Genomic DNA, 27772 nt, shown 5'->3' on the forward strand with positions numbered 1-27772 from the left:
GACTGCAAGGTAAGAAAGACCCTCTCCATCCTTATCAGAGCTGCATGGAGAGCTGATGGACGGATAGAAGTAGCCTTCAAGTACCTGGTGCTGCAAACCATGGCTCTTTGGGCTGCAGTTGCTCAAAGTCTCTCCCTACACTCAGGCAGACCTTGTGGAAAGCTGTGTGATCTTCTTGGTTGCCTTCCACCCCAATGCTGCCACCTGTTGAAAAAACTGGCAGCCACTCAAGTGATGGCTGTTTTCATGTTGCTTGCCTCCTCTTCCCCCCAAACCACTTCAAACCGGGGTCTGCTTGTGACACCTCCTGCCCCTTTTGTAGGGCTGCAGAGACCCTGCTCATCTGAAAGTACTGCAGAGCAGCAGAACTGTTCTCCCTTTACTGAAAAAAAGCCAAAAAACAAAAAACAACCTATCCCCAAAACAACCCGACACTACTCTTGAAGAGGCTTTAAGGGAAAGGAGAGGTCAGTTCTTAGCATGGAGAACCTAGCGGAAGACATACATGAGACAGATAGGAGTCACTAGGCTATGGTTTGCGACCCTGCAGCTGCCCTTCCAAAGGGGGTCATGCCCTCTTCAACCTGCCCGCTCTACCCCATCCCCTGCAGTGCCACTGATGCTCAGCAAATCCCAGTGAGCTGGTTCAATGAGCTAAAACCATGGAGAACTAATACGACTTTTCTTCCTCTGCTGCTGCTACAGGCTGAGTTTTCTATCGGTTTAACTCCTTGACTACATCTTGCTTAAGCTGGGAGGTGACAGCCAGTGCCACTGCGGGGGAAGCAACAGCAGCATGAAGCCATGGGACAGGGACACTCTTTTTGGCAGCAAACAGCCCAAATTAGCTGCAATGTCAAACCACACCCTCAGGTCTCTGATGGCTAGGGAGACCAAAGGCACGGTGGAGAGGGCAAAGGAGAGACAGGAAAAGCGTGAAATCAAAACAGACCAAGGATAAAGAGAATACGCATACTAGATGCAAAGTAGGGGCTGGACTGTGAGTGTTGATCGTGGGAACAGATGGAGAGATAGAGAGAGAAATGACACCCATTGCGCTCAAAATCGTATGTGCGAGAGAGGGGGGAAAGGGGAGGAACAGAGAGTGTGTGGTGGGAGAGGTGGGATTCTGACAGACAGCAGAAGGACCTGTAGAAAAGAACGGTTTAAGAAAAATTAGAATCAAAACTTACTGTTCACTAGAAAATCACAGCCTAGTGGCGTTTCAGTGTGGTTAAAGAATGATCCTTTGAAAAACAGCTTAATATTTTCTTTTAATGTTTGACATTCGCAAGGATCACCTGCCCCTTGTACATTGCATAGTCACACAAAAAGAGTTACAAGGTACAACATAATAATCGGTTTTAGCCAGCCCAGCCAACATTTATAGCAATCTGTAAAAAGTGTCGAGCAGAGGCATGGCATCACACAGAATAAACCAGAACCAAACCGAATGAAACAGTCTTCCAGTTCTGTAGAGGACGGAGATGCAAACAAAAAGATTTTGATACCTCTGTGGCTCTCCATTAGCACTGGAACCAGAAAGGAATATTTATTAGGTCTGACTAAAAATGTTTGTCTTGTGTGGGAGGCCTTAGTATAGTAATATGTATTAGAAACTTGATATTTTTCCAATCAAGCCTTTCCACTTCCATTTACATATACTTAATTGTAAATATTCATTTTTCCTACCTGAAGCACTTTAAATAAAAGTACAATCAACATACCCTACACGGAATGGGAGCGAATAGCTTAGGGGATGAGCTCAAGCATTGTTCCAACCTCTACATCACTGGTTCCAATCCAGCCCGGGTTGGGAGCCATGCAAGATTACCACTCCTTGCAGCATGTGGGGGGTCTCGGAGGCTGAATTGCTGATCTCACTCTCATTCCTCCTGAACAACGATCCTCCCCCCAGCCAATAAATCAGAATTGACACTAACTGGCATCTGTGCCAGTAGAAAAGGCAATGACTGGCAAGGAAACATCCCCTCATGCATTGAAGTGAATTTCTTCAGAGCACAAACAACTTTGGTTTGCAATCTTGTCAATGTATACTTATCTTTTCCAAGCACCGAAACTCACAGACAATGGAATTAGTATACCCTCTATCTGCAACTTTATTTAAAACAGAACCACGCAATGCACAAAAACTAACAAGTACGAAGCTGCCATTCAACCCCAGCTAAATAGTTGTGTTCAGCACGGTCAGCAGCTGGTAGCGCTGCCTTCACACGCAATGTGTTTCTCTCTCTTTGCAGCGGGCGAGGTGGCAGGGAGTCTGCAAGCTGGCTACAGCCCTCCTGCTGAGAGCTCCCTGGGTCCGTGGCCGCTTTCAGCTGGCACAAAACCATGCCATTTACACGCTGGGGCTACGGGCATTCTAAAGGAGTGCTTTTGTCCACTGCTGTTATCTGGTGTGTAGCTGAGGTGGGTGCATCATGAGTTGCTCAGATCAGCCAGAGCTGCAGATTGGCAACACAGAACTTTTTTTTTTTTTTTTTATTTTTATTTTTATTTTTTTTATGTGTGATGGAAAGCATGGCTTAGAAAAAAGAGAAAGTTTTTCAGGCAGGATGCACTGACTGAAGACACCTAAAAGAAGCCTGGAAGCTCTGGAAGCTATTCTCCTAAAATGAGGTTATGAAACCAAAATGGTTTAATGGGTCAGTATGTGAATAAGCATGAAAAAAACACAAGGTTTTATCAATTGGTCTCATTAAAAATGTAAGTTAGGAAGCAGGGAGAAGTTCACATATTCAAACCATTCTTCAGGCAGTAAACTTCAAGCCAGAGTATAGGGTAAGCAAGAAGTTTTGTAAATAGGTCGTATTTCAAGACTCCAGCCACCCCACCCCTGTGGATATCACATACCGAATTAACTGACATCTTGAAAATTACCACAGTCATACTGACCTTCTGCTACAGCATGCATTAGTGATTTAGTAACAGAACATCAGTGGATGTTGGTTATGAAAGAACACTAACAGACCTGAGCAGAAATGCCTGTCCGCGGTACAGCTTACCATGAGAAAGTGATACTTAATTGCTACAGTTACATTAATAATAAAATCAAAATTTTATTTTCAAATCATTGGATCCAATGCCAGACTAGAGGATAATGTTACCTGTTGACTTACGGGGCAATCTGGAAAAGATTACGAGACAACATCTGATGCTTTTTATTTATACCCAGATGAACTATGAATTCTGAATTCATTTTATGAATTGTTGTAGGGTATACTTAAAAGGTGAAATTAAGATATCATTTACCTTAACACTGACAGATTGAAGTCAGAGGGACTACAGGAAGTAAGAAAGTACTTCTGGAGAATAAAATAAATAGAGTGCCTATTCTGAAAGTCACATGCAATTTTTCTGCATAGGTTAAAACTTTTATCATGACAGATCATAAACTATAAAGTAGCTCTTGTGTCTAGCAGAAAATTCTATTTTATGTGTGAATTTCATGTCTTATACATGAGGACAGATAGAACTCTTCTACTGCATTATTGGAGACTTATCAAAAACAGGATGCTTTTTTCTTGAGAAGATGAAAAGTACAGAGATAAGCAGGGAAATAAAGACTGAAGTTTTAACCAATAATATTTTTGTGTGGTTATCAGAGGAATGTAATAATTAATCTTTTAATCACTCTGAAGATTGTGTGAAATCATAATATCTCATCTTTTCCAGCCTCAACCTGCCATTCTTGATCTGAATTACAAACAATAAGAAAGGAGATGATTTAATGAGCAACTCTGTCATGTTGCCATTTTGCCTTAGTCAAAGGCAAATGTCTACTTTCACCTCTAAACTGAAATGGAATAGACTTATGTTTCAACTATGCTCACAGCTGAGGCAAACACACATGGAAAAGTTAGGGCTATTTTAAAGCTAGAACCCTGGTGTCTTCACATTTTCAACGAGGAATAATTAAATACATACTATTAAGAAGAAACAAACATTTGTTTACTAGAAAATAAAATCGTTGTTGTGAAGAAACACGCATGTATGGCAAGAAGTCTAAAATATGAAAAATAATAAAGTAAACCCCAAAAGAACAATTGCAGTCACAATGGTAATAGGTATGTTCTTATTACGAAGGAAAAAATGTCAGCACGATTTCATCATACTCAATAAATAGGCACTTCAATAAAGTATATATTTACACTGGCTTTCTGAATGCTAGGGCATCACAAAGTAGTATGGCTTTATTACAATGGATGGAAGATGGCAACTACTTAGAACCCAGTGCCAACATGGATTATAACAAATCCAGTGAGTATTTTGTTTTTCAATTATTCATAGAAAATTTAATCCTGATTAAGTATCCTTGGGCAGGAATTCATGGGTAGTTGATGACTGAAACCAACATTTATTTGAAATGCTTCTGTTAATTTAATCTGTGTATATGGCTTAATTATGATTGAATCCTCAATGTAAGAGAAATGAATTATATCAGGATTAAAATTCTAGTACCACATCACCCATTCCATTTTCTTTGCCTTTTTTTTGCAAGCCTGCTGTTTTAATTACCTTTATGTTGCTATATCTTCTAAGCCTCAAATATTGTTTAGAACTTTACTGGGTGAAATTTTTAGTTACATTTATTTCAAAAAAAGGAAAATATAAACTCTATTTCCATTCCCATTAAAATTCTAACCAATATGAACAGTAATTGCAAAAAATGCTTTTCTTTTACACCAATACTAAAGAAAAAATTCCCACGGTTAGTTGTAAACACATATAAGTTTTCAGTGGACTCTCCCTCTTTTGTTTCCCCTTCTTTTATCCCTATACATAAAATGTATTTTTTTCCAAAGCACAAAAATAAAAGAACTTGTATTCGTCGTTATGCATCACACCAATTTCACAACTGGCCTATTTCAGACTTGTTTGAGCTTGTCGACATTTTAAGAACTGCATTTTATAAGACCTTCAAACTTAGTATTGATATAAAGAAGGGATATTTTTTTGTGGCTGTAAATGGGAGAGAAAAAAATTATTGTACTTTTCTGCGACATGGCTCAGCACCATGTGCTACCCACAAACCATCTTCAGGAAGTTATTCAAATTATGGATTTTTCCCACTCAACAATACTTGTAACATATTAATCTAAGGACTGTGTCAGACCACAGGTCTGTGAAGTGCTCTGATATCACCAACCAGTTTTCCAGTGACACCGATGTATCACATACCTGTGACAAAAATACCTGTATATTTGGGTCATTATTGCACATTTATTACATAACGTGTTCTTCCTAAACATCTCAGAAGTGATGTCGATTTTTATGTCCAGAGGATACTGTTAGTGGCAATGTCACTGATGATAGTGAAGATACTTCCCAATATAGACTATGAGAGAGAAAAAGTCTGTAGAGGATAACCATGGAGATGCACTGACAGAGGATAACACCTATGGTAATAATCTAAAGACAAAAAAACAGAAGAAGGGAAAAAGTAAGTAAAAACCAAACGCAAATACATTTCTACCAGCATACTATATAAGTGCTTGAAGTTTAACTTTAAACCTCTTAACGCTGCTGCAGTTACAAAAGATTTGAATGTGAACCTCAGGTCCAGGATTCATGCTCTCACACCTGGATGTTTTTGAATCTGTAGATAGCCCTGGGCAAGTCACATAACCCCTTCTGGCAGTCTCTCTTCTGGGGAATTTCAGGCTTGCAATTCACCACCCATGCAGTTCCACAAGCAGAGGTGATGTTTAGATATTCTATTCTTACAACAAACAGAGAGGAATAAAACAAAACAAAAAAAAGCCTGAAAACACTTTGCATTAGCACAGTCATGGAGCTGTGATGGTAGTCATTTATCAGTCTCACTTAGACCTCTTTTCAGAGCATGTCTCTTGATCTGTAAAAGATGTATAAGGCAGTTCTTATCAAACCCATAAGGGTAACTATTGTTTCTGAGCAAGCAGAAGTCTAAATTGAGGTACAGGAAGTCTTACCAAATACATGTTTTTCTTCCACAAATATGGTATTCATTGATCACACATTGCTTTATTATATTTAAGTGCATTTAAATAAGGAAAAACACAGCTAAATTATCATAATGTAGGAACTGGAGCTGCATACAATGGTTAAACTTTCTCAAAATGCAAGAGCAGAGCAACTGTAACCTCCCTTCTGTAAACTCAAACTCTCAAAATATTGCAGAATTTCCTGTACTGATCCCAATTCTAAAGATTGCCCCATCCTACCCCAATGATATTTTCATCAAGAAACTACTAACAAAGAGACTTTTTTGTTGATCTAAAGCAGTTTTTTTCCCTCCCAAGATTAATTATTTACAAAAAAAAAAAAAAACAAACACAGTATTTCAGGTATTATATTTTTTAGTAGAATGTTTTTCCCCCCTCATATATTCCCCACACAAATAAAAGCTTATTTTTTTTCTGAAAATATTTGCATACAAATGCACAGATGGTTATAACCATAAAGAAAAGCAGCAAACTCTACCCTGGAATGAAGTAGTCAATCACCCGAGAATAGACGTGCACTTTATCTGAACATGGCAGGCTCCACACACTAGTTCTCTAGTTCCCAATATGTTTAAGCAACCGAGAAACCCAATGAGTCCACTTTTGTTTTTAACTGTTTAGAGCTTACAAACCAAACTACACATTTGGATAGATCTCTTAATCTAAAGAATACAGTTCAGCTACAGGTTCCCTGACCTATTTAGCCACATAAAGCTTTTAAATGCTGAAGACTAAAAAGCAAACAAAAAAAAATCCACTGATTTACCTTTCTACTAGCTTTGTTAAAAGAATCCCCAAGGTGTTTTTAATTAAAAAGCAAACAAGCAAACAATAAAACAAAACACCCCCTCCACATTTTCCTTTGACTTAACCATCTCCCCACCCCCCCTTAGTCTAGAAACGATTACCCTTAGATGATTCAAACCCAGTATGCCTTTGTAAAATATGACTCACATTAGCATCAATAAGAGCTGTGTGACTAAGACTTTTCAAGTTGCTTTGGGGTCATAAGATTAACAGCCTAAGAGCATGAGTTTGCTAACAAACACTGAACATGAAGAACAACTACTATTCAAATTCCATCTCTTTTATCTTGCCTGTACATACCTTTTCTCTTTGATATTCTCTGAATATTACAGAAACGGTTGCAAGACATGGGTGGCACAAAAACCAGAGAATGCAGGCCTGAAAGAGAAGAAGAGTATAAGTTATAAAATAACTATACGCCAACTAAGAAGAAAGAGATGACAGTTAGAGGAACTGCATTTACATTTCTCTCTTTTTTATGAATCCATTGTTTAATTTTCAATCAACAGAGTGTAAACCACACAATGAAAGGTGGGATTTCTGTTTAAAAAAGCTCTATGCTCCTTGTCAAATTAAAATGACTACTCAGAGTATGATGACAGAGTGAGATTTAATCAAATCAGACACTTAAATATTAACTTTCATATGGAGGAAAACAGTTTGGTGCTTCAGTTGACTGCGTGCCACAATTACATTTACAGCAAAAGGAATCGGCTTCCATGATGTAACCCATACTTTGGCAAAGGTGATATAGAACTCCCTTTTCAGTGTGCTTCTCTCCACCGTGATGATCTGGTAAAGACCAGCAGCCAGAGACAAAGCTAGGCAAACTCTGAGGCCAATAAGCAGTCCACTTGCTAAGCCATGGTGTGAATGGTAGCTGTGGTGATTAGTATCTTCAAACTGTTCCCAAATTAATAAAAGGCTCTGGAAAACAACAACAACAGCAATGTACATTTAGAAAAAACAAGGTTACATTAAATGCCAATTAAACTTTTCATGAAAGATCAAATTATCAGCACAACTGGTCATGCTCTGCTCGTTGGAGACTGCTGTGTTACAGAAAATAACCCACAACCTAGGCTGAGTTGCTGCTTTGGCACTACCTATTACTCCAAATGTGACTGGCAGGAACAGGATTTCATTTCTTGCATTCCCTAACTTTTAGAAAGTTTGACAAGTTAAAGTTTCCTCTCATTTAGGTAGAAGGAATGCAGCATTTTAGCATAAGTTCCAAAATAATCATGTAGTTAAACAGGCAGCCTACTCAACAGGAAGCCCACTGAAACGATGCCACAGAGCTACAGGGAGGTGTCTCCTTCCACTTGGGATCCACAACCTGTAAAGCTTGTTTCAAAGGCAGGCGACTACGCCTTTTCTTTCAAAATCCTAACAGGATTCACTTTTCCTTTTAAAGATGGGGAAGTAAGAGGGTGGTGCTGCTGCCCCTTTTATACAATAGCCTAAGGGCTAAAGCATTCACCCAGGTTGAACTTAGATCTCCCACAATTCCCGTCTTTGCCTAAAGGATATCCAACTCACATCTCCCACCTCCTTGGAGAGAGCCCTAGCTGCCAGGCTATAGGCTGTTCTTGGGTGGGCCACTCTCCACCTCTTCTATTGAAGCTGTGCCATCGTGGAGAAAAGAATTCAGAATCAGCTAGGTCAGAAACTGAGTGAGCTTGACTCTGCAAGCAACTGGCTTGGAAACCTCCTAGGGACTACGAAAGGCAGTGTCACAGGTTCCAAATGCTGTTGCAACACCTGGACAAGCACTCCAGCCAACAGGTAATACACAGAAGATCGTAATCCTCCTTAACTCCCAGAAAAATCGCATCGTCTCCAATTGCTGTAGAATTCAGTGCTGCAGGAGGACTGTGAGAAAGAGTATTGACAAATTCTCTAAAGAAAAACAGACTAAGAAATGCCTACTTTCCGAGTCTTAGCTGAATAGAAAGCAGGCGCCTACTTGTAGAGTTGCATGAAAGTTGGGTCTTGCCGAACAAAACCTTTTCAAGAGTTTGGGAATGTTAACATCACGAATTAGAATACTCATAAAGTTTAGACTCCCAGAAGCATGTAGCAGATGAGTGGCATTTTAAGAACTGAATATACACTGGAATCCAGTCCACCTACTGCAGACATCTAACTTGCACTTAGGTTTCAGGTGTCTAATAAAGCAGGCTTTCTGAAGAAAGGTAGTCAAATTTGATTTATATGAGCAAGGTAGCGCTAAAGGCCTTCAGAAGGAGACACTGTATGCCTCAGTTTAGAAATCTAAATTAGTCAGATTCCTTTCTGAGCAAATTCAAAGGCTCTCTAATTACATTAATATCATAAAGACAGAAAGGTTACTGATAGAAACTTTTTTTTTTTTTTTTAATGTGTAATCCACCTGTGCATTCCAAAGGTGGGTGTCCTTGAGTCTCATCAGTTGAGACTCCATTTTTTTCACTCAAGATCCTTTGAGAGTACTCTCTCACTTTCTCCTTCCCTTCCTTGAGCCATGACACAGTGAGCATGACTGCTGCCACTTCAGTTACTTCTCAGCCACCTGGATAGAAAACTGAAGGATGGGAGAGAGAGAAGTGTGAAGCACACATCCCGAACGTCATGGATTAGTAGTAAACCATCCGGCCAACGTTCTTCAAACACGGCTGCCATAACGCTCTGTTTCTGGGCAACTCCAAGCAAGCACCTTACAACGATCAAATTACTTGACTGAGAATCCTCTCAAAGACTAAGACTGTAATAAGGCTAAGCAAATCCTGAAACGTTGAGATAGAGCACAGTGTTTGGCGAAGTTGTGGCTAAAGCAATAGTTTTGGTATGAAAGTGATGAATTCCCATGACAGAGGCTATTTCAGTTCCAATAGAATGTGCCCAGGCAACAACAAGGTTTCTACCAATTACAAAATCACTGCATTCATCCACAGAGCTTTTTTTTTTTTTTTTTTTTTTTTTTTTGTAATTTATGCATGGGAAGAGGCAGTCTTTAACATTCCTGGACTGGACATACACTTTCTGGGAATATTTCAAAAAAAAATATGCACAGAATCTTCCTGAGACTAGCACACAGCTGGGGCACAAGAGATATAGACTGACAGAGATGAAGGTGTGATACCACTTATAGAAGAAATTTTAGGTAGATGCAGGGCTACCAAAACCTTAAAGAACAGAGCTCATGAGGGTTTGAATTTTTCTTAACCTACCACCAAAAGTAACAGCAAGGGAGGAAGCTACTTTCATGAGAAGATGACAGAGCTGGAATAAAGGAATCATGAGAACAAAGTCCAAATCCTAATGGGAAAATAGTGTCTGACAGCATGGTATGCTCTGGACTAGCTCTTTAAAGAATGTAAATTGTGCAAACAACCCAGAAATCAGTTGAATAAAGACTGTGTAGTGACAGCAATGTAAGATCACACAAGTCCAGCTTCCTTCAGCTTCACTAGGTTACTACAAGAAGCATCAGAGGCAGAAATGGACCTGTCAGGGTAACACATGAGAAACCTGGAGAAGGTGAACATGTCACCACTCTTCCTGAGTTGGAACTGTTCTCACTCACTGGAGAAAAGCAGTATTCTATAAAATAGAAATCTGTGCCGCGGAGTGTTTCTAGGTTACAACAGATTAGGCAATATGTTCTCACCGACAAACTTGTTCTTGAAGTCAAAATCTCGCTGGTTGGCCATGCCTGAGGAATTAAGGTCAATGAGCCCTGACGTCCCTCACCTTATCCACAGAAAGGCACACATCTGCTCACTTAGCTGCGATATCAGGAGTAAGCTGAAAGAACACTCAGATACCAACAAGCTCAAGTGGAAATTGGACACTTTTTTTTTTTTGTTACCATCGAGCAGAACTACGTTTCAGCTCTGAGAACTCAGGGTGAATATCCTAATTGTTATCCAGAAGAACAACTCTTGCTCAGGCTGTCTACGAAAGAACTGGATGAGCTGGATAGGTGCACAGCTGAAGAGCTGACTCACACTAGCTATGTCCAACATTAAAGTCCAACTGCTTCTTCATTAAATAAAGAAGAATGACCATCTCCTTGTTTACATAATGCACTGTTTGGAATGCCTGACAGCACCTGTACATAGTTTTGACTTATCTTGGTCCTCCAGTGGACACCATTACCCAGTCCTGGTGTCCCTCAAGTTGCTGGGAAAACTTTGCTCCGGTCATCATCTTGATCTTCCAGTTATACAAGTCGGACCTCCACATCTGCACAGTGAAGAACCAGACAGTTGTCTCTTGTCAGAAGGAAACAATTATGGTAGAACCCCTTCTCCTCCTTGCTATGCCAATACCGACTGTATGGCAAGATATCCAATCTCCAGCAAGAGCAGTTTCACATGGGACTGATCATCACAGAGAGATAAGGGGAAGGGGGAAGCAAAAGGGAAATGAGAAGTGGCAGCAAGGCAAGGCAGATGAACGAGCTGCTTCAAACCGTATCTAGTACTTGGGTATCCGGTGTCATGAACTTCAGCACAGTAAAACATGTTTCAGATCTGAGGTCAGAGGCAGAGTTCATTCTGAGCACACCACTGGGGACATAGCTAAGAACCTCTGTGAAGCACAACTTCTAACACATTAAGATTCTATGTGCATTTTGATCACAGCCCTGAAAGCTGAAACTGTTCAGTTCTATGTGATAGGAAAAGCTTGTCATCAGTAAAAAGTTTTGAACAAGGTTTGTGCCTCAGCAGCAAAGAGTGGAAACTTTAATGAATACAGAGTGGCCTGGGAATCTTTTGTTCTGAGGATGAACAAACACACACAAAAAGAACAAGTTAACTCAAGGGGAGACGATAAATGGCAGGCTTGTCCCTCACTTTGAGATGCTACCTCTTCACAGCCACAATGACCACAAGAGATGTGCTGGCTAGGTGGCAATGTCCACCTTACACTGATGGCAACCTGTAAACACAGCCCAGGAAATTGCTGGTGTTTGGGAAAGAACAAAAGGAAAGAATTAATACTGTCAATACAAATAGGGAAAAAAAAAAAAAAAAAAAAAAGGCAAGTAATGCTGAGTAATTTGAACTAACTGCCGAAAAGCAGAGTCAGTTTTCCAGTCAAAAATGCATATAAATTCAGGAATAAAATGGTTTCCCAGGCTGTCTACTTGCTTGACCTCCCTGGTGATGAGATGAGGGCAGGTAGTATAGAATGTCAATAAAACTAATGCAGTTCAATCTCTATCTGCTGCCTTCAAGTAACGCAGGTGGTTTCCAGTACCCTCCACAACAATCCTGAGAACATCTCTGATGACCCACGTAAGTCTGTCCAGTCTCTGAATGGGAAGAAGCTAGCTCTCCCGCAAGACTTTTTGGGAAAGAGCAGGTTGGGAAGGATGTTATTCTAGGTTTTTATCATTAAAAGTGCTCATTGATTGCCCTGGTACAGTGGGTATGATGCCCACATCAATCTAGACCAATAATCCAGAGAATAAAACCTTGAAGCCACCACCTTTGATGTGGCCCAGGATCTGCTCCCCTGAGCTCACCAACCACGTTCGCTATTAAGGAGAAGAAAACTAGCAGACATTTGTATGTACTGAATCATGTGATGAAAAACACCCTCTCCAGAAAGGCTAAGGATACTCTTGGTGTCAGCGAAACTTTGCTGGAGACAGCAGATAGTGAGGTGGACTGCACAACCACACAGGCAATGACGTACATCTGACATCCATACTCTGTTCCTACAAAGCTCCTCCCAAACATGATGTTCCCAATGGTTCTGAGAAGGGAGAGATGTGCCTTCATGGTGAAAAGTCAGCCAACTTTGTACCAATCCTCCAGTGGTGCTCAAATAGCCAATGTAAATACATCATGGACCAGTACTGGAAGCAGAATATATATATGATGCCTGCCCCATTTTTAACCACAACTAAAAAAAGATTAAGCTGATGATACTGAGTGCCCTTTCTATGTATAGTAAAAAGGAAACAACAACAAAACAACTTTCCAGTCTCCAGTGACAGAGCACTAACACACCCATATGTATGTACCAGTGGAGAAGCATGAATAAAATTAAATACTTTAGAAGTCTTCTTAACTACGAGCATGTAAAATTTCTGGTGCTAGACGGGTGTCAAAGTAAGGTGGAATGAACCTATCTTTAAATTTCAACAATCCCATTGACCTTAATAGGCTTTGGTTTATATTCTTAATTAGCAAGAATACTGTCAGCTCCCAGCTACTCTTAATGTTTTAGCAGTCCACTTATTTTGTTTGGAAGCAACACTAATTACAGACATTACTCAAATGGCACAAAATCTTTAGTATAATCTCTTCCTCATTACTGTCTCCAGTTTCTCCCTGTTCTTCTCATTCTCAGTGGCTTTCAAATCCTCTTGTCTTTATGCTGTGATTTAAAAACATTTGTTTACAAAAGACACCACCAGGGTTGGATGATCTCCATTACAATTTACTTTTAAGTTACTGGTTTACTTGACTTTCTAATTTATATTAATAGAAAATATTTGAATGAAATTATGTGTCAGACCATTTGTATATTTGCAAGAACAATTCTGCACATGAACCTTTCAAGAATTGCCTTTTATTGACTGAAAAGACCATTACACATTCTGTTTGAGTGGTTCTAAGTAAAGGACAGAGTCTCAACTTTTTTTTGGATACAGGAAGATTGCTGTGAGCATTTCTCTCATCCTTCCTCCCATGCTGCTTGTCGTCAACCCCAATGCTGTAGTTCACGAACTCCTACTTGTACTGATTACAGCTATTTATAGGATGACACTACAAATCAGATTGGTAAAACGATTGGGCTGAAATCTCTCATTTTTATTTTTTTTTCCCATTCAATCTAGATCATTCCACTGATCTTGTTTACAGTATAATACTATGAACAATTGGCACAACCTGGAGTTTGGAAAACTGTGGGAACTTCTTAAGTGGTTTTACTGCTGAACAAAAACATACTGTGGAGCTACACCTTAAATTGTTAAAGTAAAGAAGAGGTGTTGTTACCTATTAGACATATTGGGTGCACATTATGCTGTGGGTTTTTTTTTTTTTCCCCAGTCTTGATACTCCCTCCCTCATAAAATATTGAAATTACTTGGTTCACAGTTCTGTCATACTTAATAGCAGCTGTATATTTCAGTGTAAGAATGAATATAAATACAAACCTGTGTAACAACAACTACTACAGCAATGCCAGTAGATGCTGGAGTGGAATCCCATTGAAGAGGTCTGCTATGAGATTTCTTCATTCTGCCTATTGTCCAACCCATGCACAGACTCAACAATAAATATAGCATTTGTATCTGAGAGACTATGTCACACACTATTGAAAATAGAAGAAAAATATATAGGGTCACAACAGAAATTTTTTAAAAAAACAACATTTTTTCTTTTTTTACAACAAAGAGAAACATTCTATATACCTGCAAATAAATGACCAACATTTATGCCTTGGTATCACCTTTATTCATGATCTTCACAAACAGTTTGACTAGCTGATGTTGCTTTGCTCTAAAATGTGGATTTTTTGACCATTTTTAAATGACTAAAGCTTTCCTCTCCTTATGCTCTAATTCTGCAACGACAGGGGCATACTGCCACATCCTTCCAAATCCCACTCCTGTTTTGTTAAAGAAGAGAGTCTAGGCTCAGGAGTTCACCTGCATAAATAGATTTATAAATGCCCCATGACTAAAATCATATGTATGTTAATCACACTGCAAATATGAAACATAATGAAATGAACTCCTTTCTTCATTCCACAAAACTTTTGTTCAAAAATCAGACAGCAGCATTGTACTTTAAATTCATTGCATTTTGTCTTAAGGATAGAGTAGCTTGCAATAGAAAGCACAAATATTTAGGACAAATTCCACACTCAGACACTTAAAGGAGAAAACGTAATGACTAGCCCTAGCACAAACTTCATTTGGAGCAATAATCTGTCTGTATTTCATTTCATTAAATGCAAACTCCCTTTGCCTCGTTTCACTGTGTCCATTCTTTTGGCTCTGTTTGGGAACAATTAACACATACTCCATGAAGTTACATTCTTAATCAGCGTCTCAAACTTGTGTTTGAAGCTGTACCCGAATAAAGAACACTTCAAGCTAGAATATATTAAAATCTTTATTTTTCAACCTTGCTGAGATACTACTGACATTAGAAAGAACTGAAGATTTCTTTTGGAGGGTTGTTAGCTTTAGAGTCATGTTTCTGAATGAAGCTTACTGAAAAGATTTTAAAGTTGGTGCATGGACTTAAGTATAAATGGGCTCACTGTACTAATGCAGCAGAGATGTATAAACAGCTTGAGAAATTAGTTCTCACATTATGTAAATCTCAAATTTGTTACAGAAATTAGAGATGGGCACTACACACTTTTTTTGTTCACTTGATATTTTAGTTCATTTAAATTTGTTCTGTATTTGACGTTTCCATTACATTATCAGATATAAGAAAAAATATTTCTACATCACTAAAGTAAAACTTCTATTTTTATGAAATATGTATTGGAATACACTGGGATGTATTAACAAATAAATGTACTTCCACATTTACTACAAATACTGCAATATAAAATGTTGCTCCCATACAGAAATTAATATACACACAAGGGATGTGTGCCAAATGAAGACCAGCTACTATATTTCCCTTATGGTCAGCAATACTAGCAAAATATGGATATAAAACAGATTTAAACATATTACTCATGGGATGTATTTGGTATTCTCATGTTTTATGTACTTACATACTTCCAACATATTCAGGCACCTTTGTCATTTAGGAAATGTCAAGAGCTTTTAGTAAATACAAACTTTAATAAAATGAACTAGCACTGTTTTGTGACAAAATGATTTTAGAATTATTACAATGCTAGCTATGGAGGCATAGTACTCCCTGGAAAAAACAGTTGTGCAAGCTCAAGGCATGCCCAACCAGTGTCACAAATCCAAGCTAGAGAAATGACTGAACGAATGTGGATACTCTAAAGAGCATTCATTCACTCATTTTATTTTCTGTCACTCCTTAAGATAACCATCCCTGTAAGTTATAGCCAGACATCATCTCTCAGTCACATCTTGGATACAGACATTGCTCTGCTTAAGCGTGGCAACAAAGCAAGTGGATTCCCAGACAAATGGTGTAAGACAAATTTTCAGTACAGGTTTTAGTCTTTGTAGTCTTTGGTACCACATACATCTTGCTTAAAAGCAGAAGAGGCTTTACGGTTGAGCAAAATTTTGAAAATGACAATTTTATGATATCCAGGATTGGTGTAAGGCCACATGCTACTGAACTGATTATCAGATTTGTCTGATTTCACCATATATATATTTATATATACTCTTAGCACCTGATAAACATTCTTTGGAACCATTCTGATGGCAGGGGTAGAGTAGGAGTTAGCCTGAACATCTTTTTCAGCTGTTCAACAGATACATTATTATTTGACTTTTTACGTTTTGATCTTATCAAAAGTTAAAGCATCACTATTTGATGTGTTTTTGTATGCCAGAATTATTCATGTGATATATGTGATTATATGATTGAGTTAGGTGATAAATTCGACTTAGTGTCAGGTTTTCATACATGGAAAAGACTGAATAACGGTGGAAAAAGAATAATTGCTCAATGTAGTATCTGGACAGGTTTCTAGAATAAATTCTGGCCCCACTAAAGTTAATGAAAATTTTATCATTTAACTAGGATTTCTGATCCTATGCAGGAAAAATTTTAGCACTTTCCACTTGCATACTATACTTGCTATCAGCTGTCCTTCACAGCTGCAATTGACACTGAAGCTTTCCACATTTCCTTTTGCTTTCTTGCTGTTTAGGGAACCACAGATTTTAAAAGCAGTGGAAAACTCTTTTAGCTGAATCATGCAAATTCAGATACTGATTCGAAAATACTAATTTATTCTTAGTAACCTTCGTTTAAAGCAAATAACAGTGTGGTTTTCACCACAATACATACACAGAAAATCTAAGATGCAGCTACTTTCTCTGAAGTTCTGGTTGTGCAGTTAACACTGGATTTCTCAGCAGGGAGGAGTTATGACTACCTCCATATTCTCCACTTAATTTCATTTCAGAAGATCAGAAGACAACAGGGAAAAATTATTAACACGGTTGCTGGAAAGGCTGCAAAGACTCGCTAACTCAAATATTTAAAACAAGAAGGAGTGTCAATTACTGTGGTGCCAAGTGCCATCAAGAGGCTGTTAATTCCAACTGCAAGTTTCTAAACAAACTCTATGAAGGGAAATATTTTTCTACGTAGATTGCTACTCTCCAGTGCTATTGCACTATCATAGTACTACTTTCTTGAGGTGCTTCAAAAGCCCAATCAAAAAGGCAATGTATTAGCTTAGACAGGATCATCCAATGCCTCAAATGTCAATTACATGGAAGAGGGAAAAAAAAAAGCAACAAAGCAGCATTCGATCCTGAAGAATCCAGCAAGAATAATCTAGTGCATTTCAGCATTTTAGGTATGGATGTTAAAAGAAATCAGTTCCAATGAGAGCTCAGAATATCTATACAGAGTGGAGAAGAGTACTTTCGCAACATCATTTTTTACATAAGCATTTTTGCATCACTCTAATTATATCACTTGTGCTGTAAAACACTTTTTCATTATAATCCACGTTAAAATTGCAAATAAAATGACACACTCCTTAAAATCTGATAAAGTTCCCCAAAAAGCTTCAGCACTCTAGATCATGCAAACTCCACAAAACTCTTTGACATATTGAAAGTTTTACTCATGCGATAGGTATGCATTTAAGTATTTGTAGGATGGAATGTTAAGACAATAACATCCTTTTAAAAATCCTAAACAATGTTACAGTTATAGAGCTTTAAATACAGTTACTGTAAGCATCCAGATTAAATCCTGTTTTTCAGAAGAGCAACTTAGAGTATTTCATGTTAAAAATCCAGTGACACGGTGCAAGATAATAATGCAGTCCAACAAGATCATTCATTAGTGCATTATACAGATTAATGCGTAGGAGTACATAAAAACAGCAGACAAGCGTACTCACATTCTGCCAGAGTTCCCATAAAAGGTGCTCCTATCCCATCCTTAGAATAACTGACAAAAGAATAGAAGATGATTTTTTTAAGTGAGTCTTAAACTTGTGTTCTCTCTTATAAGTACATTCAGGCAATTATGTAGATCTAAAAAGTTAGTTTTATCTTTTGTCACAATCAGCACATGAAAGACCATGTACTGATCTTTAAAATAGCATGTCCTTCTAGTCTTAAGATTGAAAGCAAATAAGCAGAGATACCTTGAGAAATGGAGGTAGTTGGCAAAAGCTGAACCAGCCTGCAACAATAATGCAATTGATAGCACCTTTAGTACAGTATGCATAGGTCCACGCTTCTTAATTGTTTGCCACAGGGACTGTGCATATATGCAAGCAGTTAAGAAGTATGCTAGAACAAGCAGGAAAAAGAATTCATGTAATCCTGTGGGGATAAAAAGAAAAAATAAAAGCTTAGTTTTTATAAAGAAAGACTATTACTAGCAGTAAATAACTAAAAGCCAGATATGTTATTTATATAATTTCTAGGTAATATGAAGTAACTATCAAGCAAAAGTGATAGTAAAGAGAAAATATGTAAATCCTAGCCTATTTTATCCAAGAGAGTCAGTGACTTCTTCCGACAGCTGACTATCATTAGACCTGACAAAGTATTTTTTATTCAACAATACTTTTTCTGATGTAGGAGAGATTCTTTTCAAATACAGATAGGCATACAGTTCCTTGATAAACACAAAATAATTGTAGCCTATTTAATCAGACACATTTATTAAATTACTCATTTTTAGCTGTTTTTTTGGCTTCACTTTTTGAAGGCACAGTCTGAGATGAGAGAAACCCAGGGCTGTTCTATCTACTTAACCACTGGGTGTCACTCTTCCTCCACAAAAAGCAGTTGTTCTAAGTAACACAGTAGACCAAGATTGGAAACTCTTAGAGAAAGGAAAAAAAAATCACACGGAAAATGAAGTTGATTTTTTTTTTTTTTGTGTGTGTGTCAATCTAAAAAAAAAATGTGCAAAGTTTTTGATATTTACAAAAGAGAAGTAGCCTGATTTTCAGTCTAGCAGGAGTTTGGTAAGATGCTTCCCTGAAAACCTGGATCCTGATTTTTTTTTTCTGTTGTCTTGAAACAGAAAGCTACCAGAGGGTGAAAAAGCCAGTGAGCCATGAGCAAAAATTGGTGAACAGAACTTTTGCACTGAAAACTTATGTTTTCCTTCTCCAGACTTCTTTGAAACTATGTGGTGCCCAAAGAATCAGATTTTGTTTCTGGCAATACAACTCTGGTTGGAGCTGACTGAAAGTTTTTAACAAAAGCGAGAAATAGAACAATTAAACGTATTTCAATATCTAAGTTGAAGGACTTTAGAACTAGATGAGTTCTGAGTAGCTGCTAGTAATATAACTTCTACAGCTAAACTTCTACAGCTTGGACATACTATATGTATATACAGTGAAATGGTAAATAAATACTATAAGGTAATGTAATTCATGACTGACAAAAAACCCCACGCATTTTAGATCAAGTCTCTTATTCTTCCTTTCACTTTTTATCTGTCTGCTACAGATGACACCCACTGAGGTTGGCAAGAATTTTGTAGATATGTTATTTCTCACCACAATGATTGGATACACCTCGAAAATTCTTTGGGAAAAAAAAGTTAAGTTTTTTAAAACATGTTTTCACTAAAACAGTTAGGATAGAAAGCTCTTTGCTACAAAAGAGAAACTATGAATGATTGGCTTGACAGCAAAAGGATTTGAGAGAAAGCTTCACTGAAATATAACTAATAAAAAAACAACATAAGTTATTTTCAACTTTTTTTTTTTTTTTTAATAGTATCCTGACTTCTAAATCACCTAGAGATGGGAAAGACACTAGGGGACAAGAGCATGTTTTATTGGAGGCCTTGGTTAATTACTTCTGGAGTAAGATGTTTTCTTCAGAAAAGTTAACACAGTTAAAAAAGAAACGTAACTGTAAAATGATCATATCACTAGGGTATTGGACATTATCTTCAGTACCTCTGCTTTTTACATTTTTTTTCAGATCCCAGGGTAGATTCAGATTCGACATCAGGAAGACATTTTTCACTATCGTGGTGAGACACTGGCACATGCTGCCCAGAGAAGCTGGGATGCCCCATCCCTGGAGGTGTTCAAGGCCAGGCTGGATGGGGCTTTGGGCAGCCTGGTCTAGTGGCAGGTGTCCCTGCCCATGGCAGGGGGGTTGGAACTATACTTTTAAGGTCCAACCCAAATCCACCCAGAAATGAATCTGTATCTCTTCTCTGACATGCTAATGTTCTAAGCTGCATACTTTCAGGGGAAAAAGGACAAAAATTATTCCCTAGAGATGCATGAGAGAGAGAAAAATTCTCCTCAGTTCTTTGAAAAGTAGACATTAAGCAAGTCTTTTCAGGATTCGTAATAGTGTTTCTGGTTTTCATTCTGAATTAACAAAGGTGTTCATTTGCAACCATGGAAGACATGGTATGTACATCTCAACCTATGTCCTCCATGGAGGCTCTAAATACCTGCACCCAACTAATTTTCCACAGAATCAGAGAATGGCTGAGGCTGGAAAGGACCTCTGGAGATCCTCCAGTCTAACCCTCTGCCAAGCAGGGTCACCAATGTTACATTGCACAGGATTGCATCCAGGCAGCTTTTGAGTATCTCCAGAGAAGGAGACTTTTAGAAGATTTAGACATCTCCTTGCTCAGAATGCAAGCTCTTCAGGGTTCTGCTTCACAGTGCTCAGAGACTTCATAAAAAATTAATTCAGAGCTGATATGTCTCCCTAGGAGGTCTGTACACCACTTTAAGGCCACATAGTGTGTTGTTTTCCAATTTAGCAAAAAAAATGCTACTGCTACTTTTGAGAGTAAGTGCATTAACTTTGAATTCACATCTGGATACAAAATTCATTAAATAAAAACTACAAACCATGTTTGCAGAGTAAGAAACCAATTAAGAAAAAGAGCTCGACCAATATACAATTGTAGAAAATCAGGCCATTAACAGTGCTACTTCCTTATTGCTCTAAATGTTTCAGTGCAAAGACTTTCCTCCCTTCCTAAAGGAAGCTGACTTTGTTCCCTCTACATTCTCCTGAGACTACGAATGACAACAGAGCACACAAGTTTTAGTACTACAGTTAGGCTAGATCTGGGTATGTAGGCTAAATGTGTACATGAAGGCGGACTAAACATATTCTTCCCATTCAGCAAACTAAGTCAGCCTCATGTGGACTATGCCTCCAAGAGCAGTGAAGCTAAGCACTGCAATGAAGCATGTTGGGTTGATTTGAATGACCCAATTGTCATAAAAATTGATATACACATTTCTTCAGCTGCTGTCGAGTCACTTCTAGAAGTTTTTATTTTCTTTGCAGGTGTAGAGAGTTGAATTTGCATTTCTTCAATAAAAAATTTGGACTGCCAATCACCTCATCCAGTCTGTAGCCCGTGAATAACGTACTTGAAAAGACCCAGACAGTGAACTGAAGTTATACTGGCAAAATGTTTATGTTGCACATGAACTCATATTGCACAGAAGCAAATTTTACAAATTTCATCTAAGGAATTCCACAAATTCAACAAACAAATTTGTTAAAATCAGGTATTCAATTTACAATCAAGTGGAAACTTACGATTTCTATAGGGAAAAAACTATCAGCAAATATATGAATGCAATCTTTCCTTGTTGATTATCTTTGCAATTAGGCAAGTTTTGGCAAGTCACTCTAGAGAAAGGGAAGGATTTTTCTGTAATGCCAGGAAATGAATCGAAGTTTATTCGAAAAAAAAAAAAAAAAAGTTTGAGAAAGTCACATTTAAAGTACGAGACTCTGATATCCATCCCCCAGTGTCATGTTTTTGCAAGCACAGTAGGTACCGATTGGTTTGGCTGATCAGATCCTTAACTTATTAATCTAATTTTAAGAAAAAAAAATCTTACCAGATTCCCCTGCGCTAAAGTGATCTAATGGATTCCCTTCTGCATCTGGGTTTAGTAAGACCATTTCAAACTGAATATCCTCGGTTTCAGAATAATTCTCTTCGCAGGTAAACTTGTCTACATAAAACACATACCATGTTTCCGGATAAGGAATCTGGGACACTGTCAGATTTTGCTCTGTGTGGTTCACAGTCACTTTGGAAGAAAACAAACAAACAAAATAAGTAGATACTTGTTTAATTTGTTTTTAGAAAACTCATTTTCAAATAAAGGTAAAATTTAAATATACATAATAATTTACAGATTATAAACTACAAACAGTACAAAACAGTCTTCGTTCTGAAAGCAAACCACAGCACCAGAGAGCAGACTTCCATCCTCAGCTGAGGTTTCAAGTAGGTGCAGCCAGGCGTTGGTGAGGATGTGCACCATATTCCTTTTCTCAGCTTTTGGGTTTGCTGGGATGGCTCCATTCCACCAGAAGCCACTAACTGTAAATAGCGCATACCATGTTTAACATACTTCCATCCTCTTGTACAGCATAACCAGGACTCTAGCTATTCTGTATTTGCCAATAGACAGTTATTTGTTATGAAAAATATATTTGTGAAATTCACTCTACTTAATTTTCAAAGACATTTAGATCATAGAACAGGTACAGCCACATGCAAAAATGGTGTGCATGCCTTCCAGGCACATATTTTACAACATCTTTCCCAAACTGACATAAACAATTGACACTCAAGTATTGAGACCACTGTCTGAAAAAAATATATATATATGCATATATATATATTTAAAATCAATTATGTTTAAGACCATCTATGTAGGACTGAAAAGTTTCCCCTTATTTTTGATATTACCACTATTTTTCCTAAAAGCAACTGTTAACCAATACACAATAACTCCGAAGTAAACATTTGCTGCAAATGAAGTTTGTGGCTCTGTACATTTAAGTGAAACTACAAGAACTGTACACTGATTACTGAATTAATTATCAGTGTAACAGTGATCATTGCTAATCAGCTTAACCATAAAGGAAAGACATTTCTGTGAAAGAAATAATAGTATAATTACTGGACTGTTGATGCATTCATTTGAATAGTTTATAAGATGACAGTAGCTAAGGACAAGGAAAGGAAAAAGTTTGTAAGGATTCTTCAAAACAAGCTGCTTTTATGCAAAGTTTTTTTTTTTAAGACAAAGCTGCAAACATATTCACAAAATAATCCTTAGCAAACTCATTATCCTTAAACCTTTTTTGGACAAAATTTAGAACAAATTTCTAACTTGCAGCCTACCTGTGAAAACATTTATGTAATTTAAGTAAACTTGTTTTGAGTTCAAGGAGTTATTTTCTGTTCTTTGAAAGCATGAACTGATGATGATCAACAGTTGGATTCAGCAAGGAAGTTATGATGTGTCCCTCTGCAGCAATTGTCATGAAATACTGATTCGGACAACACATGAAGCAGACCAAAGAAAACATTCTGAAAAAGGCAATTGCTTTGTGGAACATGTGCTTAATATAGGGTACATTTCAGACCTATGTATCTTATTAAGCAAATATACAAAGTGAAGCAGCTCCCTTCAAAAATGCAATCTTTGTAAAGAGGCAAATTAAGGATTTCATATGCTGCTTAATTAAAAAGAAAGTTAGATGGCAGTTGAAAAGGGTGGCTCTACTCTCCATCTGTACTCTCAGCTGAGATCTGGTATAGCCTTATTTGCATCAAGACTAGAGATCACACAGTGCATTTAATCAGTTTTCCCATCAAATCTGCAAGGTAACTCACAGGATAGGAAGTAAGCTAAAATAAAAATGCAATTGATTTTGCCCAAGATCAGTAAACAGGTCCAACTCACCCTGTGGTCATGTGATTCCTAAACACAGTAGAAAACAGCGAATACATTACTGGGACAGACAGGAGTGAAGGACCAACTGCTGGTCTTTTCAGCAGCACTTCATGCTTAGCTCAGCTCAAGTGTAAGGGAACTACATCCTTAGAAGTGACATCTGTTTAAGATTTCATAATGGCAATGCTCCACAACATCAATTGGTTACTCTAGGGATTCTGGCTGCACAGAGGAAATATATTTAAAAGAGAAGCTGCATTCACTTAAGATAATTAAATTTAATTGCTTAAAGGAAAAATCATGCTTTAAATAGGCTTTGTAGTATTAGGATCAACAAATGGTGCAAAAGTTGTTTTTGTATGTTTGTCCTCCAGTTACATAAAGGAAAACTTCAGCGTTTCACTTTCTTGTACATTTAGGTAGGTACTCAAATTAAGCATTATCCTGATTAGCATGTATTTAATATATTTAGACACATATTTAATGTGTCTAACATTTTTTGTGCATCAAAGTTTGACAGGTTTGTGCTATCACACAAATGAAAATACTTTAATTTTGTTTTCTTGTCTTTGAAAATCCTAATTTTCCATGGAATTGAGAACAGGAGTCTCTTGACAAATAAGAGGTGTTCCTCCATAAAAAAAGACTATAGTCTAATCTACACACTCTGGACTGGTATAATTATAAATCCCAGTATTTATAACATTTAAGTGGGAGATTCAGTGATGAGTATCAAATTACAAAATGAAAGAGTGAAAGAACATTAAATGATGATATAGGCAAGTTGTAAAATAAGGCAGCATTACTCAGACAAATTAATTTTTGAAGATGACCTTACAGACAGAAATGAAAACAGAACAAAAGTAATGATCACGATGTTGTGAAAGGGAAGAAAAAAAAAAAAAAAGAACAGAGGAAAAAGCGTTTACTCTTTTACTGTGTATTTGGGCTATATACTCCCATCTTACAAGTATTCACTTAAGAGTTTTAGAAGTAACTACAGCAGGCTTCATTGGTTTGCCTTTTTTTTTTTTTTAATTCTGCTGCAAGGAAAGTGGTAATTCAAACTGCATACCTGACTGTCTCAACAATTTGCATATTCTAACTACTTCAATTTCATCTTACTACAGTATTCTTTGCGTATTTTTAACATGATCTTTTTAAGGAGAAGTTTGAGGTTTATAAAAAAAGACTTTTACTCCAAGTGGAATTATAGGAAGTCTCTGTATTGAATGAGTACATGAAAACTTCAGCCAAACGTGGATCTTTGAGTTGTATGCAAATGGGAACACCAGACTAGAACTTGAAGTTCAACTGTTTGCACTAAAGTCATTGTTTGTCAAGGACTGTTCGTTTTCCACTGATATACTAAATCACAACTTGCAAACAAAGTCTTCTGAAGTGATGCAAACAAAGCAATTGCATTCCTTGTATCCACATTTTTAATTACAGGAAGTTGAAGTCCTGCTTTTACTTAAGTTGATGCAAAGTCCAAATTCCCTGAACCACTGGGGTTCTAAACGCACACTTAACTTAATTCATAAGGAGAAGAAAGCAGTAACTCACTTGTCAGTTGTGCTTTAGAGAATTTCTCTGTACAGCTGTGATCTTGGATACTGTTCTGCAGCTTCAGCCATTCCTGTGCTTGAAACAGGTGAAGTCTAGCTTCTTTTGTCACAGCTACTGCTACGTTGTTGATTCTGACACACAGAACAGCATGGTCACCTTGATATTTAAAAAATAAAATCAACTACTCTGCCTTGATGACAGTTACACAAACACAAAGCTAACGCAGCAGAGATTTTTAACAAGTAACACCACTTTAAAAAGCTTCATTTTATTTCTAAAACTTTTACCCCTACTTTCCATAAACATCTGTATACTTTCACAAGCAGTTTTGATTCATCCCAGTAGCACAATATTGCATACATAATTCACTATAATGGTACCTACACAAACTTTCAACACACCCCAGATTTCATAAACTTTTTCCTTACCACACCCCCCCCCCCCCCCCCCCCCTTTTTTTTTTTTTTTTTTAAGATTTCCAGATAATCTTTTTTTCCTTCATCCCATCTCTATTTTTATACGCTTCCATGGCATGATTACAAGCTCTCGAGTCTTATACCAGAAGAACTGGAGTAAGTGGATCTTCACGTTATTGACTGATCAGAGCTAAAACACTTGATTATCAGACAAATTGATAACAAATAGATTCACAAAGAAAACCAGACTTCAAGAGTGCTCTCTGCTGCGTCAGTCTACCTTTATGCTGCATCTTGACATAGTGAAATAATTTAGCCATTTTAGAACTAGCTCATTTGCCGTAACTTATTTTGTCTGACAATTCTATGATCCTCAAAATCATTCTGAGAACTTCTTTCATTATACAGTGCCATGGACTTCTTTAACGTAACAGTACTCTAAATAAAAATACAGGACTTAACAGAGAAGAAAAAATCAGCACTGCAAGATTCCAAATTCACTCAAATTTAAGCAAGTTTAGCATGCCTTTTAAACTGTCAGAGCAACCTTCTTTCCCACCTAACCCAGGCAACACCTTGATGTGCAGCTGGACTATACTATCAGCTTCAAATAAGCTCTGCCAGGAAGGTTTGCCTATTAAGAGCAAGATAGCAGTTCTGCAATAAATCCCCCCAAAAGGTTATCTCCTGGGATCTGTAAAATGTTATATGGACAACAGTTTACCTAAGTCACTAATAAAAGACTTTGAAAAACAGCAGGTTCTACAAAATCCCCCATGGCTTCACTGAGATCCCTCAAAAGGTACAGTTGTAAAGATCCATACAGAAGTAGGAATATTTCTAAGGAAGAATGTAACATCAACTCACATAATAAAGTAAAACCGAGCACCTAAAACCCTCATCTTGAATCTTAATTGTCCCCCTCTGCTCTGCCCTTGTGAGGCCCCACCTGGAGTGCTGTGTACAGGTCTAGGGCACCCACCACAAGAAGGATGCGGGGCTGTTACAGTGGGTTCAGAGGAGGGTTACAGAGATGATCAGAGGGCTGGAGCACCTCTCCTATGGAGAAAGGCTGAGAGAGCTGGGGATGTTCAGCCTGGAGAAGAGAAGGCTCTGGGGGGACCTCAGTACAACCTTTCAGTACTTGAAGGGGACTTCTAAAAAAGATGGAGAGCAACTATTTACTCAATCAGATATTGACAGGACAAGGAGCAATGGTTTTAAACTAAAAGAGGGGAGGTTTAGGTTAGATATAAGGAGGAAATTCTTCACTGTGAGGGTGGTGAGGCCCTGGCACAGGTTGCCCAGAGAAGCTGTGGATGCCCCATCCCTGGAGGTTCAAGGTCAGGCTGGATGGGGCTTTGGGCAGCCTGGTCTGGTGGCAGATGTCCCTGCCCATGGCAGGGGGGTGGGACTGGGTGGTTTTTAAGGTCCCTTCCAACCCAGGTCCATTCGGTAATTTTCTCAGATTTAAGCAACACTTTTTTTTTTTTTTTTTGATACGTTTAGAGCACTTCTGCATTTATCTTCCAGGACTCTGATAACGAACCGCTCTCCAATCGCTCCGCGAGCAGTCCCCCCCCGCCCGTTCAGCGTTGAAAGGTCACGCCGCAACCCTCCTCGCTCTTATTTTCCCCTCACCCCGGCGGCTTTATTCCCGCAAACATCCGTCTCCCTCCGAGCCGGGGGGCCGCCCGCCTAAACACCACAAATTCACGGCAGCTTTCCCAGCAGCCCGCAAAACCGCTCTGCCACGAAGGAAGGAAGAACTGAGCTCAAAGCCACCAGAACGCCCAGCGACGTGGGCCGCCCCCGCTGCCTTCGCGGCTCTAACGGCCCTAACGGCCGCTCGCCTCCGACGTGGCGCCGCCCCCCCCCCCCGTACACCCCTAGGGGCTCCTACCGTGGAACTGGAAGCGTGCCAGGGGCCGCCAGGGCTGCAGGCGGGCGGCCGAGCTGACGAAGCCGCCCCGCAGCGTCTTGCCCCAGGCGCAGCCCCAGCAGCAGGCGCACAGCGCCCACAGCAGCCGCCACCGCATCGCCCCGGCCCGTCACGTGACCTCCCCCCGCCGCCGCGCGGCCGCGCCCTCCCTC

General features: G+C 38.5%; 1 protein-coding gene across 1 annotated transcript; it reads right to left on the reverse strand.

Moving 5' to 3' along the window:
* Nucleotides 1-1255: 1255 nt before the first annotated feature.
* GPR180 (G protein-coupled receptor 180) lies at nucleotides 1256-27755 on the reverse strand. Its single transcript, XM_035319279.1, has 9 exons — nucleotides 27582-27755; nucleotides 25260-25418; nucleotides 21837-22031; nucleotides 18114-18294; nucleotides 17865-17914; nucleotides 13978-14135; nucleotides 7551-7742; nucleotides 7116-7193; nucleotides 1256-5433 (listed from the first exon to the last, which is right to left on the reverse strand). The coding sequence occupies exons 1-9, from the start codon at nucleotides 27715-27717 to the stop codon at nucleotides 5275-5277; spliced, it is 1308 nt and encodes a 435-aa protein (XP_035175170.1). The 5' UTR covers nucleotides 27718-27755; the 3' UTR covers nucleotides 1256-5274.
* Nucleotides 27756-27772: the final 17 nt, after the last annotated feature.

This window comes from Oxyura jamaicensis, chromosome 1 (assembly GCF_011077185.1).
Source record: "Oxyura jamaicensis isolate SHBP4307 breed ruddy duck chromosome 1, BPBGC_Ojam_1.0, whole genome shotgun sequence".
NCBI lineage: Eukaryota > Metazoa > Chordata > Aves > Anseriformes > Anatidae > Oxyura > Oxyura jamaicensis.

What these genes read in the sequence shown, in the direction of transcription:
- GPR180 (XM_035319279.1), bottom strand. Translation starts at nt 27,717, where the DNA reads ATGCGGTGGCGGCTGCTGTGGGCGCTGTGCGCCTGCTGCTGGGGCTGC. An exon ending in GGCACGCTTCCAGTTCCACG is followed by an intron (nt 25,419 to 27,581) that starts GTAGGAGCCCCT and finishes TTAAATATCAAG; the next exon opens with GTGACCATGCTGTTCTGTGT. An exon ending in CTCTAAAGCACAACTGACAA is followed by an intron (nt 22,032 to 25,259) that starts GTGAGTTACTGC and finishes TTTCTTCCAAAG; the next exon opens with TGACTGTGAACCACACAGAG.